The 11,535-nt window shown below is 40.5% G+C and overlaps 1 protein-coding gene across 1 annotated transcript; it reads left to right on the plus strand.

Annotated features, from left to right (window-relative positions):
- Window positions 1-42: 42 nt before the first annotated feature.
- LOC110982827 (uncharacterized) lies at window positions 43-10,381 on the plus strand. The gene is made up of 11 exons (XM_022241530.2): window positions 43-408; window positions 3,070-3,196; window positions 3,898-4,097; window positions 4,572-4,783; window positions 5,155-5,326; window positions 5,625-5,716; window positions 6,004-6,226; window positions 6,396-6,710; window positions 7,345-7,484; window positions 7,648-8,238; window positions 8,404-10,381. The coding sequence occupies exons 1-11, from the start codon at window positions 312-314 to the stop codon at window positions 8,986-8,988; spliced, it is 2,754 nt and encodes a 917-aa protein (XP_022097222.2). The 5' UTR covers window positions 43-311; the 3' UTR covers window positions 8,989-10,381.
- The last annotated feature ends 1,154 nt before the right edge of the window (window positions 10,382-11,535 follow it).

Here is an 11,535-nt window from a genome sequence, read left to right on the forward strand (position 1 = left end):
GTCGCATGAGGGCGCCCATTCAAAGCCAGTTCATCTTCCCCAAAGTTTGTATTTTGTTAGAAATAAATAATTGTCTCCATCCGCGGAAAGAAGTGTCGGAACGATGTCTGATATCGATTCGCCTAAAGAGATGGAGTGCGCATGCGCCAACTCTAAACTGTATAAGTGGTGGGGTGCCGGGCGTGACATGTGAATGTACATTTGTACGTGTACGTATATTATAGTACACAGAGCACGGGTTGTGAATCTCAACCACACCGCAGACTGCACCTACCGCATGCTGAAGTCACTTTTATGCCACCCGGACCCAAATGTCTATATACTTCCACCACTGTAGGTCACATCACAAAATGTTCGAGCTTTTTGTGTCGTTTTTGATGTTTACATGTTGGATGGGCGCTGTATCATGTGAGTTTGTGATTCTACCTCCATGGTTTATGCAGTACACCTTTTTATGCCCTTAATGTGCCACCATGATGTACATGTACAAAAAAAATTAATACATGTACATTGTATCTTTAAAGCCATTCCAAAGTATGTAGCATAACTTTGATTCTTTTCATTATAGGAATATTCTGTGCTCTGTGTTTGTTTAACTTTTTACGCTACGCTGTAATTGGAATATCGCTATTTCATATTCTGCCTTTTCAAAACAGCACTTGTAATTTTCTAATCGATTTAGCAGTCATTAACAACATGCATTGAATTGTCACATGTAAAGAGGGAAATCGATTGTGTCTTCAAACATTTGAAATGGAAAGTGTCTTTCCTGAGTGAAGTACATGTAGTCTTATGATGTTTCCTAAACATAGGAAAAGATTGCCCACAGAATTGCATGAGTATGACCAAAAACAGTGAACCACTAGAAACCTAGTAACTGTGGATTGACACGTTTATTTGCAGGTGCATAAGATTATTAAACACGGAGGTCTCTGAAGGATTTTAAGAGTCTTGAGATATAAAACAACAACTATTGAATGCATTTCGAAAAAAACGAGTAATTTTGCACTTTTTGCCGGTGTATAAATTTACAAGTACAGTATGGGGGTGTCAAGGGCGGGATAGGCTGAAATCGGGAATTTCCTGGGACCTTTGGACTGCCTGACAATCATACAGCCTTGTGTCACGCATAATTCATTTCTGTGTGTTCTACGTTGTATGACAGCTAGGAATTACATTCGCAATGGGGGATTTTGTTGTCAATTTGACGCAGATGGCTAACAAAAACTTTAACGAATAAGGATGGTCTATTTTTCCTGCCAGAAGAGAACAGTCACACTACAAAAAAAGTGGTATTAATCTAGCACCTTGGGTATTTGCAAGGACCCAGGATGTTAAATTTACACAATTTCAACACGAAAATTTTTGCAGTACACAACCAAGAAAAAGTGTTCACGGTCGACCTGTAACAATGTGTTAGTGAAAACCCTACAGTTCGTATTCGGCTGTATGTTGCTGTTTCTAATGTTGAGCACAATGATGCAGTGGCTGTGTTCACAAGATTTTTTACTCAAAGTTCCTGGCGCCATTTTGTTTCAAAAAGACTACGCTCTTGAAACTTCAGCAAAATAATAAGTCACGAGGAACCACTTTAGGCCTATGTGTCGCAGGCAATTCTTCTCCTCCGTCTTAAAAAAAACCGAAGTCTTTCGGAGGTCAATTTAAGTGGAATAATCAGGCGGATTTTCAGTCACAGCGACAGGAATATTGAATTTTTAAACTGAATCGGCATACTCCACGATAAGAAGTCGCGGGGCTTACTTTTTCAGTTAGAATTGTCGGCCCGTTTTTTGTCAATCCATGCATACCTGCCACTGCCTTGAACTCTGCACAAAGAAACCTTCGCACATGGTTGGCCATGCAGGTGCCTATTCACTGTTTAAGAGATCTCTTGTGTTTGTGGGTCAATATTTATCATGGAAAAATGATTTCATTGAAGTCTGACTCCATCCCAATCTTTCTATGACGCTGCCAATGGAACTATAAACAACAACTATCACAGCCACACACGCACAAAATTTATGCATATACTGGCCGAAATATGTGTCGTCAAATTTTTGTATGTACCGTAGGTATGTTCACTTATCAACCGACTTAATTAAAGCCTGTGGAATTTCTGCCCAGCCCATCCCGAAGAAAATGGGGGCTTTGGATGTAACTTTCAAAAAACAAGGCAACATACAAATGGATGCAAACCCTCATTTAGGCCTAAAGCAACAGAAAGGAACATTAGACATATAGCCTACATTTTTCCTTGCTTTCATTTTATTGGTATCAAATCTTCGCGTCGTTATGGTGTTGCGCCATGAGTATGCCATAAACATGATAAGTCAAATGTTAAGAATCAATGTTTGTTCAGAGCTTTGATATTTTGATCCCCGATATGAATACGGGTTTTTCAGTTTGTCGACTTGTTTATGATTAAGCAAACACAAATGATTATAGGCTTGAGGGCAGATGTCAGAGATTCGCCTTTGAATGCGGATAGGTAAATATAGGTCACTCAATTAAGAAATCCAATAACGAGAGCATGTGGATTCCTCCATTAAATTCATTGTCTGATTTTTATTAGAAGCAAAATGGATAATACAGTTGAATTAAAAAACCTATCTGACGGTTTAAGAACTAAGAATTAATTTTTTTCCTGTCTATTCGAACCAGAGAGGATTTACTTTTCGAATGCTATTCGCTGGCAGATTTTCGAATTTTTTAAGTAGGACTTCATGTGAAAAGTTTCAGCACAATCAGACGAACGGTTTGATACCCTTAAATGAAACGTGTACGCTTTTGAAAAAGTAATATTTGACCACCGTACAATCATTTTTTGCCATTTTCTTGATTGATTTATGATAATCTTTTGTGTTTACATAATACTGATGTCAAGTTGCACAGACATTCATGGGAAGAACCTATTGATACGGTGGCCTATTTTTGCCATTGTGAATTAATCACATTAAACCATCCTTTAAAGTTCATGTCCCTGTTTTGAAAACACACACACACGCACGCAAATACCGCATGAAATGTCATGAATATATGTCTCTTTTTTTACAATTTGTATATTTGTAGCGTTGCTGCCACCGCAACAGGTGACCAAGAGCCTGTTGAATTTGAACTTTGAGTTGCGATGGACTGCACCAAGCGATGCAACCAACCGTACTCTGTACAGTGTGAAATACAGTCTGAACGGAAGACGGTCAGTTAAGATCATGTCAAGTTTTCCTAGTTGCATGAGCCAGTGCTCTCTCCCGTTGATTTGTTTTGCTGTTGTGTTATTGTAAGAGTTAAAGTCGACAACCTGTCGAACAGAAAGAAGCTGGGATATGTAGAAATGTAGGGTTACAAGATAAAATTGAACCTGCACGCGTTTGTTTTATCAATAGGTTTTAATGGGTGTGGCATCCTTTGTAGTCATATTTCAAGTTCTTCAGAACCGGAAATGTAATTTAAACAAAGCTGTAATATGACATTATTTCAAACCATGTGTTTCCTTATCGAGATAAACGCTGCATGATTAATTATAAAGTCGTGCATCACATTTCACCTGTACACGTAAAAGGTAACCTCACGTTTTCAATGGCAAAAACACGTGAGTATGTACATGTACTAACAGTAGACATTGGTGTAGCTCTGGAAACCATTTTGGAACGTGTCTCATCATATTGCTTCAGTTTGTACCCTGGATGTGTTAAAGCAGTGTTACATGGCTGAGGAATGGCAAGCGATTTTTCGATACAACAGTCATATTCTTTACCATAAAATCGCTGATGATGCCAAGCCCATGGAGATCATGACTGGATAATGGCAAATGAAATGGTCGAGATATACTTGTCATATTGATCTTGCTCCGGATTTGACCCAACTTAGTGCAATGTTTGCACCATTCCCGGGTTTCAGATGGCGCAGTATCACGCATTGCACCAGCATTGGACGCACTGTATGCGACAACATGGCGACATCGCTCGTCGATCAACTAAATCGGGGGAAAGTCAAAGACGCCCTTCTCAGTGGTTTTGATGTCCGCTTAATCCGTCACGACGGCCCACTTGAGAGTACCTCCCCGTCAGTTACTGTCAATTTCACCCCGTACACAGAAGGTATATATCTACATCGATAAACTCAATCCATGCTAGATACTGACATCCCTTCACAGGCACGCAGGCTCCATTGATTAAATAAGACAAAACATTGACCTATTCAGCATTAAATCATAGAATTTGACATCAAAAACAAAACCTAATGGGTAGTATAACTTCCCCTACTCGAAATATTTTGTTGCTGCATTAAAAGCCAGAAATTTGTGAGGATAATATAGTTGCAGATTTGGAACATTAAAACGGTTCTTTTTAAGATCACGAACTAATCTTCCTTCGTCAGTCAATGAAAAGAACTATTTAAATCGCCTCTATTATCATAATTTATTTTCATTTTAATTTCATTTAACTGACTGTTAAAAATTACTCTTTATGAGGGAGTTTCCACCAATCGGCTTGCCGTCTGTGTAGCCTGTCATATTGAAGATGGCTTGTCTTAACGAAATCGGTTTTTTTTGTCACCCCCAATCATATCAGCTACAATAAGCGCCCCTAGTATTAAGAAATTGGATGCAACAAGTGTCTCGCAACGAGTCGGCCTACTCGCCCCACAAACACCTTTCCCGGGCACCGGTAGGGTGTATGTCCTAATGGATGACCGCAATCTACCTGGTGTTTCTAAGGTGTACTACAACTACACATTGTGGCAGATTCCGCATGGAGCAACAAGTGAACCAATGTGGATGATGGTAAAACAGAGAAGAACCAAAATACAGTTGTTATATTTCCGCTTGAAACAAGTAAACCAATGTGGATAATGGTAAAACAAAGAGAATAACCAAAACATAGTTGTTATATTTCCGCTTGAAAATGACTGTATTTTATTTTTAATCTGCATGATCAAAGAGTAAAGAACTAAAATCAATCTTCTAGTTTATCCGACTAGGAAATGATGTACGCGGTCTACATGTCATGGGGGGTTGGCTTAAGCAATAATTTGCCTAAAACAGTCTTTATAGAAATTTAAACCCCAAATTTAAATTTAAACAGATAATAATACAAAGCAAACGATACAAAATCACTTCTTCCAAAAAATCTCTTTTGTCGCGTAACTGTATAGGTGGATCGACTAGACTCAATACCGGCAAGGAGAAACTTGCACAATTTCACAGATTTGCAACTGACAAATCTTCAGCCTAACACCGAATATGCACTGGTGGTTCAGGCGAGGATTGGACGAGATAGCTACAGCAACGATAAGTCCCGGATAACATGGACGACTTTGGAAGCAGGTAGCAAACTACTGGCAGAATAGATAAACTTTGAAAAATAGCTTTCATTGGAGCCAATACGGAGCTATAAATGATCCCCCTACAAGGGATGAAATCGTGTCAAAAAATGAGCTATCAACGTGGTCGATGTCGAGAACTTACGTGGACGTATCTGCAGAGTAGCAGACGAGCTGCATGTCCCTCTATAAGATTTTTTTATTGTTGGTTTCGACCTATCAAAACCACCTCCAAATTGTTGTTTTGAAAACCTATGGGTTTGCTCATAATGACTCCAAAGTTTGGTGCTTTGTTTCAACAGCACCAAACGAAGGGCCACTGTTATTGCCTCTTGACGTTGCGGAAATAGACTGCAGTAGGCCAAACAGTCGAGATGTCGGCATTAAGTGGCAGGTAATCAACCACCTATCTTATGATCATGGATTGATGTCCTTCAACATGCATGATTGTTAACTCTGAAACTTTCAGGTTTGTATGATCTTCATTGAAGATAAATATGTTGCACCAGAGGGAATGTGCCAGTGAAAAAGTTCGATGAGCTTGACAGAAAGGTCATTTGGGTATTAATGTCATGAAATCATCATTTCAAAATACCTCTCGTTCTCGGTTTCTAGTGAAGTAAGGTGTTACCGGAAATCGTCAGCTTTTATTAAAATGTTCGATTTTCAATTCCTCCCCAGCCACCCCTAAAGCAAATGTGGAACGGTAACAATATTTTCTACGAACTTCAGTTCAGCAAAAAAAACCTTGGCGGAGAACAGGTTATTCGCAACATTACGTCATCCACTTCAACGACTGTTTACGGCCTCAGCCGCTGGGATCTGTATGACGTCGTAGTATTTGCTAACACGTCCGCTGGAGGAACAGCCAGTTTGTCAAAATCTCTTCCAGCAACAGTCGTTGGTAAGCAAGAGCTCTTTAATTAAATGCCAACAACTGAAAAAAATTATTCAAAAAATAATTCATTGGTGGAATGTCTGCATTGATGAAATTCTTAGCAGTTTAACTGTGTTCTTAGGTGCTTTTGTTTTCTCTTGAACTTTTAACTTCCTTGTTTTCTTTCAAACAATAGGAATGGCGAACTCCAAGCCTGACAACATCCAAATTCTTACGAAGCCCTCGTCGTCAACACAAGTCATCTCTTGGCAACCACCGCCAGAATACCAACAGTGTATCCTTGGTTACTACGTGACGTTACAGCCAGATCCAGCTAACGTGGAGAAGCACGACCTCAAGAGAGAGGTGACCGTCATGAACGCCACATCAGTGGAGATTAAACGTCTTGAACCCCAAACGTACATGGTGGAAGTGGCTGCAATTGTTAAAACTGGATTCAATAATTCATCACAGGGTCTGGCAGCAAACATCCGTCTGATGGTTGGATCCGGTGAGTGGCCATTGGCTGATCCAGATGAGAGAAAAAAAATGGAGCGATGCCCCCTCCGGACCCTCCCCCAAATGGATTTGGGTTCTTGTTTGTTTGTTGGGTTGTTGGGGTGTTTGTTTGTTTGTTTGTTTGGGGTGCTGGGGGTGTTTGTTTGTTTGTTGGGTTGTTTGTTGGTTGGTTGGTTGTTTGTTTGATGCTTTTGAAATATAATGAGAAAAGGCAGATCAGGGACTGTGTTATTTCCCTTTTCTCTCAAATGTTCATGTAAAGAGAGGCCACACATAAAGCTTACAACAGGAAAACAATTCCAAATTTTCCCACCCTCCCCCCAAAATAAATTGTGACCTCTGCCACCCTCCATGTGGTTCTGACCCTTGTGGGGCGCCCATCTAATTGAAAATGGATTTCAGGATAACATTGGCTCTTGATGGTAGTCGATAAAGTGGTGCATCTAATTTCATCAAAGATTTTCCAAAAGGGACATGTCACTATTTCTAAATTGCCCATAGGAATCTCGTAAGTCCCCTTTCCCCTTTTTACTGAATATTCGACTGGCTTGGTGAGGGTGTAGGTGGAGTTTCACCTATTGATGGGTCAGTGATTCTGATTGCTTTGTGTCTTTTTTTCACCATAGAGATACCCATAGATGCAACTGTGTCCATTGCCTGTGTTGGTTTCTTCATCCTGCTTATCCTCATCGTAACAGCCGCTCGTAAAATCATCAGATCTTGCAAAGATGACAAGTTTAAGAGCCTACAAGACAACAAAATCTTGGTGAGTGGAGCGTAGGGAATATTGGATTCTTGAATAATTCGTTGTTTGGCGAGCGACGGGTTATGAAGTCGGTTGTGGAATGGATGGTCTAGTTCTTTATATAAAATTTGACAATGTTGATACTTGGAGATTTTTTTAACATTTCCTTGTTTGCTTCTCACAGATGCGAGCGTACTCACAGACATACTCCCAACATCCTCGGCAATTCCGTGTGATAGAGAAGGAAACGTTTGATGTGCCAAATCAACGTGATTGTGTGGAATGCGAGACGAAATTGCTATCATGTGACTCGACAACTAGTAACCAAAGTAACACGACTGGGTACTCCACAGACAAGTCAGGTCTCGTCGACGGTGAGATGGATGTCAGCTTAAGTAGGACAGAAGGCAAGACACAAAACAGTGACATCGATGTGCTCTCGAGTTTACTGCGGGAGGAGTCCTCCTCGGACGAAGAAGTCAAGGACAGCTTCTTAGAAAGGACGCTCGGGGCTGTGCCTGCTGAGGAGATTAGTCAAAAACACTTGGCCTCATCCAATCAATCGTCTTCATCATTATCAGGCGGACCGACTGATCCAGTCTCATTTCCGGGCGATTCCGCTTCAACACCTGCATCAGGGTATACACCTATGTCCTCCTGTTTCCCCTCAAGACAGGCCTCATTTAATGATGACCCTTCAGCCAAGAGGAAAACCTCTCGAGTTTCCTGCAAGTCGATACGAACCTCACCCAGCCTACAAGACAACAAAATCTTGGTGAGTGGAGCCTAGGGAATATTGGATTCTTGAATCATTCGTTGTTTGGCGAGCGACGGGTTAGGAAGTCGTTCGTGGAAAGGATGGTCTAGTTCTTTATATAAAATTTGACAATGTTGGTACTTGGCGATTTTTTTTTTACATTTCCTTGTTCGCTTCTCACAGATGCTAGCGTACTCACAGACAGACTACCAACATCCTCGGCAATTCCGTGTGATAGAGAAGGAAACGTATGATGTACCAAATCAACGTGATTGTGTGGAATGCGAGACGAAATTGCTATCATGTGACTCGACAACTAGTAACCAAAGTAACACGACTGGGTACTCCACAGACAAGTCAGGTCTGTGGAGTACATCATTATCAGGCGGACCGACTGATCCAGTCTCATTTCCGGGCGATTCCGCTTCAACACCTGCATCAGGATATACACCTATGTCCTTCTGTTTGCCGTCAAGACAGGCCTCACTTAATGATGACCCTTCAGCCAAGAGGAAAGCCTCTCGAGTTTCCTGCGACTCCGTACCAACCTCACCCAGCCTGGAGAAATACCCTTGCAGGTGTGCACTTGACTACACGATTCTAGCCAACAGTGTGATGCACCCAGTCCAGCTGTATCCGCTAGCTGTTACCAAATGCCATTCCGGCGAGGATTCTAGTCATACCAAGAGATGTGCTGCAAAAATTAACCTCTCCTCCCATGGGATGGAAACAGATAAATCTTATGCATTCCACGATGCACCAGATTGAGCATCTGTGCCGATCAACATTTGACTTTGCACAATGTAGAAAAACGTGCATGAGATTTTACAATCTCGACATCATTGACTTTTGACATTTTGATTTCAGTTATCAAGAAAAGCTTTAGAACCTATCAGAACAAAATGATTCCCAAGTCAACGAAGAAGATATCTGCCCTTGGTTACATTTGTACCTTGACTAAAAATGAAGAGACTAACCATTCCCCCTTAAAAACACGCAAAAAAGTGTTCCTACCAATGAAATGAGTAGGCTTCTTGAAATCTTTGACAGTACACCGGTAGTTTGTTAAAATGAAAGAACAAACTTGCCATAATATACTGGCATTTAAATCGTGCGGTTTCAGTCGTCTTTTTCATGACAGGTTTGTTTGCTGTTTTCCCGAAATATTATCTTTTGAAACTGATTTCAAGCTTTATACTGAAGCTTTTTGAATACGGTATTAAACTGTACATACCCCCTGTATGCCCCCCATACGCCAATGTCAAGGAAGCTGTTTGGTAAGTTGTAGCTGTGTAACCGAAACGGCTATGAACCGAGTACAGTGAACTTCTTACCGGTAACTCGTGGGAGGATTTCTGAGAACGAGCTTTTCATGTGGAAATGGAGGTAGTGACTGAAATCGCATCAGTGAAGTAACGACCCAAGATGAGTTCAAGGTTTTATGATGAAAGAAGGCAAACAGTACTGGAGACGCTTTTTTCAGATGCGCTCCGAAAGTATCAGCGTGCGTGCTTTCAAGAGTTGTGAAATCAATCCACTGATATGCCATTTGACAGTGCAGTGGGAATTGGAGAGTTCAACTGTCGTCCACATACGTTGGTTTGACTGTAAATTTATTGTAAGATAATATTTGCATTTTGTCAGCGCAGGAAAGTGTGGGTTTGTTCACTAAATTCAAGCTTTATACATCCTGAACAAGCGTGCCCTTCATGTTGTATGCATATCATTACGTTTAAAGTTAATATACCCATTATGTCTACCACTGTTTCCATTGTACAAAAACCACTTGACGTAGGCCCTGCTTTTGTATTATGCACTTCCTTAATACCAATTTTCGTACAGAAAAAATATCATGATATTAAGCAATGCAGTTTAAAATAAGACAATCTTTCTTAAGATTATCTTATAAGATAATTTTTCTTAACCCAGACAAATACGCTTGTATGAGCATCATTTATTTATATATGCTCATTCCAAAAAAGTGCAAGCGGCACGGGGAAAGTTGACTTTTGTGCGTTTAATCAAAAGAACTCCTCGATAGAGAATAAACTTCTGAATGAATGAATTAAATGCAATATACTTCTTGGTAATATGTAATTGTTTATGTTCCATGAAGGGATATGTTGTACCAATAAATGCCTATCATATTTGCAGAAAAGGAGGTGAACAGTATGATCAAGCTTTTGTCAAAGGTTGATAATTAGTTTGTGACTGAAACTGATTGTTCCTTGCCAGTCTGACAGTAGAAATGCACAAGAGGTATGGCATTCCGGACTGCATTTTGATGGGGGGGGGAGTAAACACAAAAAGAGTATTTTTTATCCTTACTGCTTCATTTGGTCGTGGCTGTCGGTTATTGCACGATCAGATTCACTGATCGTATGGCTGCTGAATCTAAATGTGAAACAGAAAACCTGTTCCTCTGTCTCCATATCAACCAACATATCACCATGGGTATCATGACACTTGTAGCAGATGGCACGCGTTGATGAAACAAAATTTGAAATGTGCACCCTCCATGCAAATCACTTGAGAAAATTAACTATAATCCATCCTACAGCTATCTTTAGGGATTCCACTTGAGAATCACATAGTGGTGTGCTTATAAGTTTCTTAGAGCATTCAGTCTTAATCACTGTCGCAAGACAGCAACTGAAGGCAATCACGTTAAATTAAGAACAAGTAACACTTTCTGGGCCTTCCAAATTTCGGAACAGGTGGCTTAAATATTTTTGACAGAATATACTATTAAACCCAGTGACGCCACAATTACATACGACAGGCAAACCTCTATGACGAACAAACCTATGATGTGATGGGTTGAAACTGTCATTTCGTTTCGGTTCATTTACTCCAAAGTGCTTGCCACTTGTAGTTTTGATCCCTAAGACAGATTGCCGAGGCATTGTCGTCGGTGAGAGGAACACTACTGATATCCTGCCGACAAGCTGGTCATCAATTATCAGGGCCGAGGAGAGAGAGATAAAGAGAACGCCGGCTAATACAGCCAAGGGTAAATCTAAAACCAAATTCCAGTGAGGCTAAATTTGTATCTGTTGGTCGGAGGGAATCTGGAATTATTTTCACGAAATCTTTTACAGCCTTTCCCAGGAGAGGAGCCACGATTACGATAGAAAGTTAGCAAGCAAATCAAACATGAACGATAAGAACTGTGTGTGGGTCTCAAAGAGCTGATTATAAACGTGAAGCGCGTTTACAAACAGAAAAAGCTATAATCACAGTGCGCCAACACTGGAAAACAGAGAAGACATATTCAACCAAACAACGGTCAAAAATTATAGGACACACGAGCAA

Source organism: Acanthaster planci, linkage group LG12 (genome assembly GCF_054643075.1).
Source record: "Acanthaster planci isolate LZ-2023a linkage group LG12, COTS_SCS, whole genome shotgun sequence".
NCBI lineage: Eukaryota > Metazoa > Echinodermata > Asteroidea > Valvatida > Acanthasteridae > Acanthaster > Acanthaster planci.